Source organism: Serinus canaria, chromosome 13 (assembly GCF_022539315.1).
Source record: "Serinus canaria isolate serCan28SL12 chromosome 13, serCan2020, whole genome shotgun sequence".
NCBI lineage: Eukaryota > Metazoa > Chordata > Aves > Passeriformes > Fringillidae > Serinus > Serinus canaria.
Window position 1 is genome coordinate 11641623 of NC_066327.1, and position 16003 is coordinate 11657625.

General features: G+C 56.5%; 1 protein-coding gene across 3 annotated transcripts in view; it reads right to left on the reverse strand.

The window, feature by feature from the left end:
• PDGFRB (platelet derived growth factor receptor beta) overlaps positions 1 to 13464 on the reverse strand; it is a 31863-nt gene extending 18399 nt beyond the window's left edge. The window contains exons 1-2 of one of the 3 annotated variants that reach the window (XM_009091445.4): positions 13192 to 13464; positions 310 to 381 (exon numbers count right to left, since the gene is read on the reverse strand). In XM_009091445.4, coding sequence (XP_009089693.1) covers positions 310 to 358 — 49 coding nt within the window. In that variant the 5' untranslated portion in view covers positions 359 to 381; positions 13192 to 13464. Of the gene's footprint in view, positions 1 to 309; positions 382 to 465; positions 627 to 13191 lie in introns of those variants that run through there. The other 2 variants (XM_018915479.3, XM_030229262.2) reach the window with 2 other exon arrangements.
• Positions 13465 to 16003: the final 2539 nt, after the last annotated feature.

Genomic DNA, 16003 nt, shown 5'->3' on the forward strand with positions numbered 1-16003 from the left:
GGATATTTGGGATCTGACCAAATTCCTTCTGCTCACGTGGGTTCTCAGGTGTCTGCTAAGGAAGGTCTGAGCACACCTGGCACTGCTGCCTGTGCCAGGCAAGAAAGGTCTTCTCCTCCACCATGAAGCAGGAGGGCACCTCACATCCACCCCACCACAGGACTGAGTCAGCCGGATCTGAGCAGGGACAGATGTGCCTGGGGCATGCTGTGCACCCCAGTGCTTCCCCATGGCGCTGCCCCTTTCCTCCCCCTCCCCCCGAGGTGAGCCCCCAGGGATCACACACCCCTGCCCAGCCACAGCACTCACCAGTGAGGATGAGGAGCCAGAGACACGTCTGGAGAGTGGGGCACGGCATGCTGGGCTCTGGGTGTCCAAGTCCTGTCAGGAGCAAAGTGAAATGAGCACAGCACTCAGCAGAGGAGGGGTCCCTCAGCTGTCCTGGGCAGGGGTCCCTGGCCTCACTTCTCCACCTCAGAAACCTTCCATCTCTCCAGTTTTCAGCCTTTCCCTCCTGGGGGAGTGGTGCTTCCCCCTCATGCTGGATCTGCAGTTTCTAAGGCTTCTCCCACTGGTAAACAGGGATTTTGCTGGAGGCTCCAGCAGTTGTGTCAACTTTTGCTCATCTCAGCTGGAAATGCCTCTCCCCCTTGGCAGAGCCCTGCCTTCCTCCCTCCCTCCCTCCCTCCCTCCCTCCCTCCCTTCCTCTGCTTTACCATTTGCCTTTTTTCCTTAGTTTTTCTTCCCTCAGTCACAGTGAGATAAAACTTGCTAGAAAACAGATCCCCCTCCAACCCTCCCACATTGTTTGCTCCTTCCAATGAAATAAAAGAAGCCTTGTCATGGCACTTTGTTGCTGGTTGGGGTTAAACCACAACAAGCCTAAAGAAACTTCACCAAAAAATGAGTTTCTTGTATTTAACTTTTAAATTCATAAATTTAACAGAATATCTGTGACGGTATTTTTAGTTTAAAGTTCTTCTTTAATCAACATTTCTCAAGAAATCTTTTCTACAGAGCTTTTTCAGCCCTCCCTGGTGCAAAGCAGGAGCCAAAGGAGACGAGGCCAGAGATCCCCAAGAGCAGGGGTCTGTCTCCTGTGTATTGGGGTGACAGGTACCCCTCCCCAAGGTGCCTGCAGGGATGGGAAGGAGCATTTCTGAAAAGCAAAATGAACACACCGACAAGAGGAAGAGGAAGGGAAAAGGCTTTCTCTGTGCCCGGGGGAGATGAGTTCACTGGGGAACTCGGGGATGCTCCTGCATGGAGCTGAACCTCCCAGCTCAGCCCAGGCTGAGATCCTGCCCTGCCACGGGGCCCCCTCCCAAGGCAGACCCCAGGAGAAGCCCCCTGAGATGCTGGCAGTGCTCTGGGGAGCTCTTGCCAGGCTTGAGGAGGGCTAGTGGCAATCTGGACCTGCTGAGCTGGCCCCAGGCTCTTACTGAGCTCTGCCTCTTGGCCCTGGAGCCGCCTCCCGGCCTGCTTGATGTTAAGGAGGAAATGGTTTTTAAATGACGTGCGCTTGTCAGATGTTTTTATTATTCTCTTGCTTTGGCTCAACAGAAGTCTGATCTACCACAAATCCTTCCAGGTCTCCAGCTTATTCAGCAACGCCGTCTCCCGCCTCCTGAAAAAATCTCTGTAACTCTTTCTCTCTCTTCGTTTGCCAGAGGGGATAAGAGCACTTAGGGCAAGAGATGGGGGTGGGTAGGATGAAAGGACGGAGGTGAAATTCAGGCTGTAAATGAATGTGACCTCTCTGCACCCACCCTCGGAGCACCAAGCTGCAGGAGAGTCAAGGATAGACAATCTAATCTCTGCCCCCCAAGGCACTGCCATGAGAACAATCATCTTCCTTTCCCCATTCTCCTTTACAGCGGTGTGTGATTCATCCATTATTCAATGTTCAAGGTTGTAAGGACAACTGGGATCCTCTCCTTTGACCCCTCCCTGCCTGCATGCCCAATCCAGGTTGTATTCACCACCCCAGCCCCCAGGTACCTGCCTGTAAGGGGCTAGGATCCTCCCGAGCTCATGCCCAGCTTTTATCTGCCCGTGCAGCTCCCTGGCTGTCACTGCCAGTCCTGCTGCAGCCGGGATCTCGGCTTCCCCTCCCCGCACAGCCAGCTCCCAGCTGCAGCAGCGATCTCTGCAGGGTCACTGACGGGCAAACCCTCCCTGCCGGAGCGGGGAGCCGGGCAGGGCTGCTGTGTGCTGGGGCTGGGCTAGCAGTGCTGCTGGGCTAGCAGTGCTGCTGGGCTAGCAGGGCTGCTGGGCTAGCAGGGCTGCTGGGCCAGCAGGGGTGCCGCTGCAGCGAGCTCTGAGGGCCCCGCAGCCTCCGCCTGCCGCCCCTGGCCGCCTGCGCTGTGCTCAGAGCTGGTTTTAATAAAGCTGCTGCTTTTGCAGAAAGGCATTTCTCTTGGAGATGCTTCCCAAGCAAAGTGGGAGGGTGGCAACGTCTCGCAGAGAGTGGTGACCTCTCCCTTGTTTGTGTGCTCCGGCCGGGGCGAGAGGCATGCTCAGAGCCGCTGGCTGAGCTGGGTCCTGCGGGAGGAGAGGGACAAGCCTGTCCCTCCCTGGCACGGGGACACGCGTGCTTGCACATGTGGGTGAGCACAGGCGTCTCACAAGGGATGCAAATGCACCCAGCTCACTGCCAGCTTTGAGAGCACTTGTTTCTCTCCCCCAGTCCCAGCTTTTGTTCTTAGCAGGAACTGTGAGTGCCACTGAGAGTGCCAGACGAGGAGGAGCAATCCCACTCAGTGATACAAAAGCAGACACCCAGACGTTATCCCACCCAGGGACCCAAACACAGGCACCTACAGGATGCTCACCTGCCTTGGGTGATCTCCCCTCACCCCTGTGGGTTACCAGGGTGCCACAGATCCTTCACACTCCTACATCCTTCCCACAAGCCAGGACCTGAGTATTTCCCAGCCATGGGACCCTTTGCCTTCAGCCACCCAGGCACAATCACGGAGGCCAGGGAGCTCCTGCAGCAATGCCACGTCCAGCACCCTTCACTCAGCCCTGCAGCTCCATGGCCGCCTCCCACCTTGCAGAGCCACCACGGTGCTGTCCCAACTCTCCATCCCCATGCTTCCTCCCCACCAGCACTGGTACAGACCTTCCCTCTGCCCCCTCCAGCTCCTCCATGTGAAGGCAAACCAGTCCTAGCCATGCAGGGAAAGGAGCCTTTCTCTTGAGCCACACTGTTTATTATTCTAAAGGAGGAATTTGGCTGGGAGAGGAGACAGGAGGTCGGCTGGCTCGCGGGGCAGCGGCGCTGGCTGGGTGACACAGCCCCACACCACACACAGCCCCACATGCCTCTGGGGTGGCTGTGCTCCCCAGGGGCTCAGCTCCAGGAGGGCTCAGGTCCTGGGGCCACGCTGGGGCTTGGCCAAGGGCTGGGGTGGAGGCTGGTCCCAGCAGCTGGCACGTCCCTGCTCACCCCCACGCTACGCCCAGAGAGGCCAGAGCTGGGCATTGCTGGACTGAGAGTGTCTGGGAAGGTCTGGAGTCCAAACAAGCCACAGATACAGGCAATAGTCCCTGCCTGGTGACACAGACACTGCCTGTCCTTATCTCCCCTCTGTAATCACAGCAGCCTGGCAGAGCAGAGCTGGGTTTGCAGCAGAGATGAGGAGAGCTGAGCCAACCCTGGGGCTGCTGGCTTGCCCAGCTGGCAAAGGACTGTCCCAGGGCTGGCTGAGGTCAGGCACCGCTGGAATCCTGTTTGAGCATCTCTAGCCTTGTGCTCTTGCAGAGGGGTTTGAATAAAAGGGGTGACCCCAACATCCCAGAGCAGCACTGAGGGGCTGGATCACAGGCCATCAGAGCCCTGTGATCCCACAGACAGGACATGGGTGAGAGGGCCAGAGCAGAGGTCAAACAGCACAGCCAGGGCCACGCCAGGACCAGGACTGAAGTCTCATGATTCCCCATCCCATGACTGCACAGCTTTTCCAGAGCAGCCCGCTCCCGTTTCTCCTGCATCCCGGATCTGGTGACAGCTGAACTTTCTCCTCCGCCTCCTCTCGCAGTCCCTCGCTCAGCTCAGGGCCGGGGGCTGATGCCTCTGTGGCTGATGAACTTGGACAGGAATTTCTGCAGCAGGAGCAGGGCAACACCCAGGAGTTTGGATGCAAGGATTGCTGTATCCAGCCTCTGTTAGGGATGGTATCATCTGAATTTAGGGAGCCACCTCTACTACTCCTTGCACCTCAGAGTTCCTTGCTAAGCAGCTCAAGCATCACCAGACCTCACTGATTCATTAGTGTTCCCCCACTCCAGACCTCTCTCTTGCTTAAGAATGCTAGTAAGCCTAAAATGCCTTTGCTAATGCCCAAAATATGCTGTGTGGGTTCAGTCTTCACTGTTCTTGGGAAACAAGGCAAGAATTTCCTCTGACTTTGCTCTGTGTGCCCTGCCATACTCTGAGCCCCCTTCCCTCTGCAGTTGCTCCCTGAGTGTCTCCCAGCACCCTGGCAGAACACCCATGGCAGCCACTGCTGGCACTGCATGGCACTGCCCATCCTCAAGCATGGATCGTGTGGGACAGGGCCATTTCCAGCCCAGCAAACATCATACACCATGGGAGAGGGTGGGTTAGGAACACCAAGGACGTCCTCCCAGCCCACTGCCCTCCTCCCAGCCCACCTAGACCATGTTTCATGCCTCTCCAGAACCAGTGCCCTGTGCAGAATCAGTGTGTGGGGGGGTCCCACAAGCACCCCCAGAGCTGTGGGAGCTGAGAACCAGCCTGCAGGGCAGGTGCACAGGGAAAGGGACAGCTCAGCATGCTGGGGAGTGGGAGAACAGGCACAGCCACCCTGAGAGCCACCCTGGCAGGAGCTCTGCTCCCTAGGGACCATTAGTCACCAGTAAGGGAATGCACTGTTTGCTGGAAATCAGGGTGCACAGCCCCCCTCAGCAAATTCTATTTTGTATTTCCAGGGGAAATTCCTGCATCCATTGCCCACATTGCTCTTCCCTCTGGCCATGCTCCCTTTGTCCTCACTGCTGCTCCTGTGGTATTGGGCAGAGGTGCTAGATGCTGGCCCTGCCCATGAGGGCATCTCGTCTGACTGGGAAGGAGCTCACACAGCTGCCAATCCTTTCCCTTCCTCTGGATTTCTATTTCTAGCCCCTTTTCTTGCAGGGCTGTGCTTCCAGGCGCTCCCACAATGCTTGATGGCCCCACTGTCCTGCCAAACAGGCAAGGGACATCTGGTGCAAATTAGTGGGAAGCCAAATACACTTTATTTCTTCTCTGTCTAATCACATCTGAGTCATTAAGTGAGATCATGGGTGCCCATATGCAATAAAAAATTCCCTCTATGGATCCCATGATCAATACCACTCACAGCCAGGGAGCAAAGGCATTCCTGGCAGGAGGAGGGGGGACACCATGGGTGCCATCCCCCGCTTTTGAAGGCAAAAGGCTCCCCGAGCAAAGGCTGATGACCCCTGAAACCCAAACCTTGCTTGTCCAGCAGTGAAACTCCTTGGCTTGTCCTGTTTTCCTCTGCCACTCTCCCTCTGGCCTCTGCAACTGCTTCTTTCCCACCCTTTAATCTAAATAAAACTGAGTGGTTGTTGGGTTTTTTTTTCCCTTGGCTGGAATTGTCCGGAGTTGCAACATCTCTCCTCTGGGGTCCCTTGGCTCCCATGACACTGTGTTTACTCACAGGCCAGATTATCATCACAGAGCCCTTTTTCTTTTTCCCAGCAAAAGGCTAGAATTAGGCAGGGCACACACATGGGGAGCTCGTCATCCCAAGGCCCATAAAGGCTGCTGATAAAACGCAGAGGTAGGAAATCTGAAACCAGACTGAGGAGCAGCAGGGCTGGAGAGTCCCTGCGTCCCACAGACCATCCCTGCCCCAGGATGAACACCTGGGGGCAAAACCCTCCTCACCTGGCCACCTGCCAGCACCAAGGGGGCCCCAAAGCTTCCCCCAGATCCTGAGAGACTGGGGGATGGCAATGTGCTGGATCTGGGCGTTTTTCAGGCTGGGAGAGGTGAAGTTTTGCAAGCACAGGCAGTGTCATTAGTGCCAAAACCCTCTGAGTGGTTTTGTGAGAGCCCCTTGGCTGTGAAGATGTGATTAAAGCACAGCCTTGGTAGGGGCTGAGCTCTCTAGGAGACAGGAGAAGCGTGAGCAGATGCCAGCCCTGGGGATGAGCCGAGGGACGAGCCCAGGGACACTGTGCCCACAGGAGGGGTCAGCTCTCCTGCTGACCTCTGCATCAGAGAGCAGATCTGACATGACCAAAGCCCCTGCCCAGGACCCCAGATTCTGGCCCCCAGCCTCAGTGGCATCTGGAGAACGTGGCTGTGTGGTCATGAGGGTCCTGCAGCAGATGCCAGCACACGAGGTGGCACACCCAGCCTCCTCCAGGGCACCCTGACACAGGCTTTGACAGCATCTGACAGAAAGCTGAAAATGAGGACTGTGACCCTGAAGCAGGGGAGGGAGACTGCCAGGGGGGATGACAAGTCCACACTGAGCCCCAGCAGTGTGATTCAGCTGCCCTGGGGTCAGCCACGTGAGGAATGGGGTGGGGAGCCCCACACAGCCCTGTCTGACCTCTCTGAGCGAGGGGGGGACCACAATGTCCACCCACAGAACCCAGCAAATCTCCAGCCACGGGCTCTCCACCACGCTGAGAGGAGCCAGCACAGAAGGACGTGGGACCAGGGCGAGCCCTGCACTCTCACCCATATCCCTCCTCTTTCCCCCTCCGTTTTAAGCCCATGGGAGACAGAGGAAACGAGTGACCCATTTAGTACAAGTTCAGAATAAAAAGAAACATCTGTTTGGAGAGGTGCCAGTGTTATAAATAATCCCCCAGCCCCAGTGATGGTATCCATGGCCCTTCGGCTGCGCATGCTCCCCTGCTTCCGCTTTCAGAGGAAAGGCCAGACCCTGTGGGCTGCTCCCCAGAGCCTGCAAGCCTGGCCTGGGCTGTGGGAAAGCCCTGGGTGAGGACCAGGCTTCACCTGTGCCTGGGGAAGGAGGGAGGGGGTGCCCCTGCCACGTGCCAGGCAATGCCCAGCTGTCCCTTGCTGCATCCCCTGCTTCTCACCCAGGTCCAATCCTGCCCACCTCGGTCTCCCTGGGGCAGACAATGTGTGCCAGGGCCATGGTGGGGCTGGCACTGCTCTGGGGCGGTGCTGGAGGCTGGGCAGTGTTTTGGAGCACAGCCCTGAGTCTGGCATTGTGCACGTCTGGGGATGCTCTCGGGTGGGGGAAGCAGCCCTGTGCAGACTCAGGGCTCACCCCTTGTACTGCAATGACCCCCCAGGGAGGTACAAATGTGCCCCTTGGGAGCATTTCAGCCCTTCCCAGTGCTCTTCTCCAATAGGATGCTTTAAAATACGCAACACAGCCCAGCCAGGGCCATCCATGACAGTCCCATAATTTCTCTATTACCCGTGACAGCAAAGACAATTTTGGGAGAACATACCACGCTGCTTCAAGCATGTGAGCAATGTCAATTATGAACACGGCTGCAGAGACCCAAACCAGGACCCACACATCTCCCTGCATCCCCCTGGCCCTCCAACTGGACAGCAAAGCCTTGGGGCTGGCTGAGTGACTCAGCTCTCCTACCCCTCCACCTCCAAACTGGCACATTCAGGGGTCCCAGCTCCCGGGGATGTCAGACTGGATGGGGGGTGCTTGTCTTGAGCAGAGTCCAGCTGCTTACCTGCTGCTTCTCCCCACCAGAGCACAGAATGAGGGAAACAGGGACACGGAACCAAGATCAGGGATTATCTTGGCTTCTCATCCCTTGTGCTGGCATCCCCAGGGCCTTCCTCACTCTTGTTCCATGGCTGCCAGAAAGCTCTGTCTGCCTTCCCATGGTGATTCAAGGGAAGCTCTCTGCTGGTGTCTGCACAGGGAGGAGAGCAGTCCCCAGCCAGTCAGCACCTCCATCACCTGCTCACAGCCACTGACACAGGGTGGCTGCTCTGGTGGGGCCAGGGCTGGAGCCAAAGGTCCCAGCTGGCTCTAATTAACCACTAATAAGCTGTGAGGGGAGGGCAACGGAGGCAGGATGAGAAAAAGAACTATCCTAAGTCCCAGTTGGATGTAGGGGCTTTGCAAAGCCCCAGGAGCAGGCAGAGTGTTGGGGTCTTACCAGTCTAACACCCCAGCAAGGGCTGAGCAACCTGATCCTCTTGTGAGCATTTCCCTGAGATCTGTGGAGGAGGAGGAGATAATCTCCGTGGATGCATCAGCTCCTCCCAGCTGCCTCCGAGGGACCCAAACTAAATTGCTTTGTTCCGGGGTTTTAGGCTCTCGTGGCTGGGATTAGGCACTCCTCATCTCTGTGGTCAGAGCACCCTGTGCCTGTCTGTAGGAACTGCAGAGGAGCCTGGCACTGTGGCCAGGATGGGAAAGGATGGAGCCAGCCAGTGCTGGGTGTGAAGGGCAGAGGCTGCTTTCAGAGGGTTTTTTTATCTAGCCTTGTTCTGGATTTCTGAGAGAGAGCAAAATGCAACATCTGGTGCAGTTCTTGGTGCTGTGAGCTGATCCTGCCCCCTCCTGCACAGACTTATGGGGCAGGAAGATCAGGATGGTGGCACTTGGCACCAGGACTGCAGAGATGGATAATCCCCTCCTGCATGCTCTGCCCAGACAGCATAAGCCATTGTTGCCAACCTGCAGGCCGGGTTCTGTTTAACTTCTCTCAGTCACAAATCAGAAATCAGCTCCCCTCTGCACCCATGCTCTGCAAACAGACCCTACCCCCAAAACCTGACAGAACCTCCAGAGGAGAAGCTGTGGCAGGACTTGGCACCAGCAGCTGCCAGCACCCCCTACCCTCCCCCTGAGTGCAGCTTTTAAATGGGCACCGAGTCCTGTTCCTGAATCAGACCATATTCTCCCAAACAGCTCCCAGGCTGGAGAAGGAAACTTGGCAGCTGCCTGTGGGCAGAGAGGAGGGGACCCCTCTCGTCTGCCTGCAGCGCCCAGCCCCGAGGAAAGCAGTGTTTCTGTTCTGCCACCATTGCTTGGCAAAGGCTGAAACCAAGGTGACTTCCAGTTTGGAAGAGGAGAATGAGCTAGCAGAGCACAGGCCTTGAAATGGTGCATTTTCTGCTGGCACCGGTTCAGACAAACCCACAAGCAAACATATTTTTTTGTATAAATAAGACAGTGTGGCTCGCCAGTTAAAGCAATTCAAACATGAATGTAGCAATTTAATTGGTGCCAATTGCTGGGTCTTGGTAGCATTAAGATTTCAGTCACAGCCTCTTTCACATGGTAGCTGGGCCGGAAGAGGGAAGGCAGAGGGCCTGGCAGGATGGGGCTGAGGATCAGCACCGGCCATCTCCTGCTGCTTCAGGAGCATCACCCCTGTGCCGCCCAACCAGTCCCCTTCCACAGCAGGGAGAAGGTGCTCCATCTGTTTCCTGGTGTATTTCCAGGGTTTAGCAATCAGTGCAGTGCCCTGCTACATCCCTGCATTCTCCAACCCCTCCCTGCCCCAGCTCCTGCACCCCACAGCTTCCCACCAGCACCACCACACACTGGCTCTTACTGAGCCCCAGGAGGAGTGTAGGAGGGGTGTTAATCAGTTCCTGGATGGATAAGCAGGTGCCCCTGCAGGCGTGGCCTAGAGAAGATGAGTCCATCCATGGGTGCAGGACAAACACCACACACTGCCCTGCCCTGGCTCCCCTGGCACCAGCCTTTCTGTGGGAGTTTTGTGAGCTCCCAGCTCCCTGCATAGGCTCCACATACCATGGCCCTCTTGTTCTGCAGGTTGTGGTTGCCAGGGAAGGTTGCACACACAGACCAGGGTATGCCACAGCCTGGTGTGCACCCAGGGATACTGGCCAAGCAGGGTGTGAGAGGCACACAGCTCCTGTTACCACACTGGGGGACAATGGGCCCAAGGGACCCCTTTGCTCAGCACATGAGCCATGCCAGCACCCCTCAGTGCTCCCCAGCATGAGTCCCTGTCACAGCTGGGGCTGCTCTGTGCTCCCCGTGGTGTTGGAACGTGCTGCCCTTCCAGAAGGAGGTGTCTGAGAGGCAGCAGAACAGGACAGAGGTGAGCTTAGCTTGGGAACCCTAATTAGGCAATGGGGGCGAGGAGGAGGGGGAACACGACCCCTAAACCAAGCCTCGTTATTCCAATTTGCCTGGCAGAGCGGAAGGAGCCTCCTGGAGCTGCTCCAGCCCCTCAGGAAACAATACCCAGCCTGTACCCTCCCCCTGCAGCTCCTCTCCAGGGGATTTCTTTCCCTCGGTTAAAGTACAAACAAACAAACTCCATGAAGTGTTCAGCTCCAATCCTCTCTTGCAGGGATAGGACAGATCCAGCCAAGCCCAAGCCCGCAGGGTCCCCAGCTCCTTCCAGCTCTGGGTCAAAGGCAGCCCCAGCTGCCAGCGCTGGTGCCTGGGCTCCCCCAGGGCTCAGCACGGCCCCTCTGCTCCCTGACCTCTGCCACTCCATCCCAGGAAGGTGCTTTGCTGGAGCCTGACACTGTGGACAGCATTGCAATCCCATCCAACTTCCCATCACACACCAAGGCCAAAGGAACCTTGAGGACCAGGCAGAGAAGTCCCTGCCTGGAGCCTCTGGCAGCAGCTGGACGTTTGGCCAAGGCACATCCAGCCACCGTGGTCTCTTTTTGCATGGCATCACTCCCACAGCTGGAGAGCATTTCTTAATCCCAGCTTTCCTCTGGTGTTCACTGAGACAATCCTGTCTTGCTCTGCTCCAGTGCTCTCCTCTCCCTGAGGGTGTTGTTCTAAATTCCTTGGAAATCCTGACACAGACCCATCAAAACTGAGCCTGAAAGAGATCATGGTGTCATTGTCCTGTGCCCATGTCTTCCCAGCCAGAGCTTTCCCTGACGTGTGCTTTGAGATTCGTGAGGTTGAAGGAACTCAGCCTTCTGACTTTAGGCCTACAGATATTTCCCCTAAAAGCTCTTTTCTCTCTGTGATGACTTTTCCTGTGCATGAAGACTGTGTGTCAGCTTCCCACAACACCCACTGACCAACGAGCCACATCAACCCCTCTCCAGTCCTTTGCAGCTTCTTCTGGGCTTCTCATCATCCTCACTGCTGTCCCTGAGCCCATCCACTCCATGTCTATCCCTGCTGAAGCACCTGATGCTGGGGAGGAGCTGCTCCCTCCACCCTGCCTCTCTGAGCTGCTTCCAGCCATGCATCCTCCAGCACATCCCTCAGGAAGGTCTTGGGTTTCCTGGCACCATGCTGCAGTCTGGTTTGAGTCCACTACAGCTACTCTGGTTGGTTCTGGGCTCTGCTGGAGCTCCTGGGATCCTCCCACACTGCCATGCACACCAGCTGCCCACGCCAGGGCAAGGATGTGTGCTCAGCCACCTCCCAGGCAGTTCATGTAGGGATTCACAGGACCAAGCCCAGGCCAGAGCCCTGCAGGACAAGCCCTGCACCACAAGATATGGCCAGGACTGGACAATGAGCCATGGCTGACTTCTTCCAGCCTGCAGTACTGCAGCTGGCCATGCTTGCTGCACACTGACCAGGGGCACCCCACACTCCCAGTCCTGGGCAGGGGTGCAGGGCGTGATCAGGGACAGGCAGGTGAGTGGTTGTTGTCTCCTGGCCTGCTCTTCCTCCATGCTCCTGAGCTGGAGGAAGGGACAGCAGCTTTTGGAAGAGGGAAGAGCCCTGTGCATGCTGCTATTGCTGTGACTTGGTGCTTGTCCAAAACACTGATCCCTCCTGATGCACTGACTGATTCAGGGGTGTTTCCTGGGGTTTAGGGACATTGCTCAGGGCTGGTGGCTGCCACACAGCCACAGCACACCCAAGCTTGGATGTCATCCCTGTCAAGGAGTGACTCCAAACCTCGTGTCAGGGCTGCCAACCAGGGCAGCTGCCTGGCAGCTCCCCCTCCAAGCCAGCCTGGCCTGTATCCTCTGCCAGGCAGAGCCATGTCCTTGACACTGGATCACGGTGACCACATGAAACTCACTCCTTTCCCAAGAACATGGGAGGCACAAGCATCTTGTACTGCAGGGTGCTGAGGGGGAAATGACCTCCCAGCCACCCCTCAGTGACCCCTAGGAAGCACTGGGTCTCAACATTCCTAATCCTTGTCATCAATGGGAGACCTTCTGAAAAGATTTGGGAATGCCAAGCCTCTGCCAGCACAGGGTTTGCACACCAGACCAACTACTTTAAGGTATTTGCCCATGCTTAAGAATAAACCCCGCTTGCTCTGGGACCAGGATGGAGAAGCACAACATCCCTTTCCACTACAAATTCTGTTTTGAATGACTCCCAGTTGGCAGGTGAGTGCAGGAGCTGGATATTCTGAGCCCACTGTGAGCACCAAAGCCCTGCAGGACATGCTCACCTCTGTCCCTGGGTTGTCAGAGCCTCACTCCAGACCAGCTCTGCCCTGCTGGAGGCCCTCAGCTCTTGTGCTTTCAGGACAGCAGAGTAGTTGCCCACATCCCTGCCTAGCAGGGTTTTACCAAGCTCTGCCCTCTCCAGTACACAGCACTCCTGGGCACAGACCCTGGGCAGGGCTTGCAGATGTCCCTCTCCATGGCCCACAGGCACAGGAGCCCTGCCATGGCACAGACAGAGGTGACATGGTCCTTGGAGCAGCCTGCAGTTAGGGACGGCCATGGGTGTGTCTGGCCAGGCTGGCAGTGGGGTGACACTGCTCTGCACCCACACCTCTGAAGGGTATCTCGCTGGCCTGGTGAGCGGCCTCTTCCCCATGCACCCTCCAGCCCTCCCACCAGCCTGCAGAGCCAGGGCAAGCCCCTGATCCAGGGAGAAGCAGAGATCACCTGGGCCCTGCTCCTGCTGCAAAGGGGTTCCTCTTCCTGTCCTACAGCCACAGCATCCCCGTGCTCCTCTCAGCTGTCCTGACCCAGGGCTGGTGAGAGCTGATGCCACGTTCTTTCCCATGGGATGCCACAGAATTCAGCTGCTTCCCACCAAACACCATCTCCCCAGAGCCTGGTGGGTGTTTTGGGCTGCCAAGCCCTTGGAGGGGAGGCAAAGCCCCTTGCAGAACAGCCGGGCTGGCTCAGGGACAGGAGGACAGGCTCCTCCGGGACTGTACCAGCTCCAACACGGCGTTTCCCATCTGGAGAGGCAGAGCTGGGCAGGAGGGCGAGCCAGCCCCCGGCTGGGCGACACGAGAGCTTACCTTGAGCAGGGTCCCTCCAGCCGAGAGCCTGCGCCGCACGTCCCAAGGCAAGGCTCCGAAATTCCTCCCTCTCCTCCTCCGAACTCTCTCCTGCTGCCTGCTGAGGCTCTCCCTGCCCTCCCAGCCTGCCCCAGCTGGCAAGGCTTTTCCACTTAAAGGCGAAAGAGAGGGAAAGAAAGAATTGAAGTAGAGGGGAGGAGGGAGAAAAAATAATAAAATAAAATAAAGAGAGCCAAGGCTGTGCCAAGGCTGGGCTGCAGCCAAGCCCTGCTCTGCTCCTCTAGTGCATCTCAGCAGTGCCCTGTGCAGCCCCCAGCCCAGCTGGGACGGGGTTCTGCCTGCTCGGACCCGAGTGTGGAGCAAAGCCCCGGGCCGAGGGATGTGCACGCGTGTGTGCGTGCGTGTATAAATAAAAGAGAGCTCGGGAGGAGGAGAAGGGGGGAGGCTGCTTCGCCAATGAGGAGCGGAGCTCCTCCAACTTCCTCCCTCCACCCTCTGTGGGGACCCTTTGCAGAGCACAACTTGCGATTAACGCCCGGCAGACCAGTGTGATGGGTAAAAAAAAAAAAAAAAAAAAAAAAAATTAAAAGGAGGAGAAGCCAAAGTGGCTGCAAGGAGAGGGGAGTTATGCAGCGGGCTGCGATGGGGCGAGCGGAGGGCCCGGCTCACAGGGAACAAAAGGAGCCCGGACCAGCCCGACTATCGCCTCCTTAAACCGCAGGGAAGGAGCTGCTCTCTCCCTGTGTCTGCTTTCAATTCTGGCCTTTTCCCCTGTTTTCTTTTATTTTCTTTCTCCTTTTTTCCCCTCAAGCCCCCCCTCCCGTTTTCTTTTTTTTTTTTTTTCCCTTTTCTCAGGATATGAGGGGATGTTTAGAAAATCCACTGCCCACGCCAGCAGCTGACTCATGTTTTTATTAAAGAAGGCCTGCACTGAACTGACTGCGTGTGCTCCCCCAGATGCCTCCCTGTGCTGGGCTGTGCTGGCCCTGCAGCTCCTGGCCCCTGACCCCGACTGGCCACTGCCCCTTGGGGACCACCAACGCACCCTTGCAACTCTTCTTCTGTTTTGGAAAGGAGGATAAAAGGTCTTCTAATTGGGATGCTGCAGCAGAGGGGGGGTTTGGCTGGGGATCCGGGGCTGTTGGGCACAGAGCTGGAGAGGTGGCAGGAGTGATCACCTCAGCTGTGCCATCATCTCCGATGTCCTACAACCCTACTGCCTTGGGGGGATGGAATCCAGGTGATGAACCAGCTTTAAATCCTCCCAGCACCTTAATGAGTTCAAATCAAATTTCTGAGAAAATTTCAGTAGGCAGAACATAATCATGTGGCCAGAGGGGATTTTTTTTCAATTTGTTTTAGCAGTGTAACAAGGAACAGGATGAAAACTGCCTTTTGATCCATCGGTTCATGCCACCATTTTCAACTTGGGAATGCTTAAGGGTGAAACAGTCTGTAAAGGGAAGTGGTGGAATCACCATCCCTGGAACTGTTCAAAAATGTCTGGATGTGGCACTTGGGGACATGTCCTAGTGGTGAAGATGGCAGTGGTGGTTGGACTCAATGATCTTACAGATCTTTTTTAACCTTAATCATTCTGTGTTTCTCTCTGATCCAAACAAGAAATAGTGCAAAACTGTGCTGCTATCCTGAAAATATACTGTCCAATTTTCTTTAATTCTCCTTTCTAAGAATTAAAAAGCCCTCCCCATAATGACAACACTGCTGAAATCTGTGTTTCTGCCTTTTTTACAAGTTAGACTCATCCTCTCCTGTCAAGCTAGTAAATGCCTGCACAATGGCCACAGGGAATGATTCCCTGGCTGGACCAGCCCAAGAGATTTGCTGCTTATCTCACATTATCTCCATGTTTTCTTTGTATCTATGGAAAACCAGAGGGGAGGTGTTTATTTTGTGCAGCTGTGCAGGGTGAGGAGAGCCAGGCTGCAGCAGCCAGGTTATCCCTGTGTGCCACTCATGGCATGGGGCTGGTGTCCCAGCTCCGTGCCTGGCAGCAGGACAGCTGCAGGAGGATGCAGCCATGGTTTGGATGGATTCCCCCAGCTCCACACCTGATGGTGGCCCTGTGTCAGGGGCCCTGTCACCCCCCTGGGCCGAGCCAGGCTGCTGGGCAGAAATGGAGCCAGTGAGTGGAGAGCAGCTCGTGAGGGGGACAGGCAGCAGAGGGGACGTGCTGTGCACATGGCTCTTCCCAGGGCTTCTCCCAAGGGACAAAAAGATGTGTCTGGTGGATCCATGTGTGGGGACCTAAGGGCTGCTGGGAATTGCTCAGCAGAGCTATTTCCTGGCAGTGTCCCTGCTCCAAGGACGTGACTGCTCCAGGCAGAGTGGGAGAGGGAGAAACCCACTGGTGCAATCCTGCTGGGCCCCTTGCACTGGGGATGGGCTAGCTGGGATGAGCAGGGGGTGGAAAAGCTGACACAGACCATGCTTGAGGGCAGAGCATCCCGAGCCTGAAGTGGGACATATTTGCCCCTCTGTCCTTTGCAAACAGATGGCCCCAATACCCACTCCAGCCTGGGACCAGGAAGAATTTGGCAAACAAAACCTCCCAGTCTGCAAAGGCCAGGATTCATTGTTTGGGGATGCTGAGAGAGCCCTGGGGAGCCCAAAGCATCCCAGCAAGCACACGTCAGCCCACTCTGTGCATCCCCAGGGAACATCCACAGCCGCACACTTTGTTTAGGAACAGCACGCTGGGGTTACAGCAGCTCCTGGGAAAGGCCAGCTCAGAGGAAGCACCAAAGCCAGAGGAACTCGCCTGTGCAAGTGTGTGGGTGGAGGGCAGCAG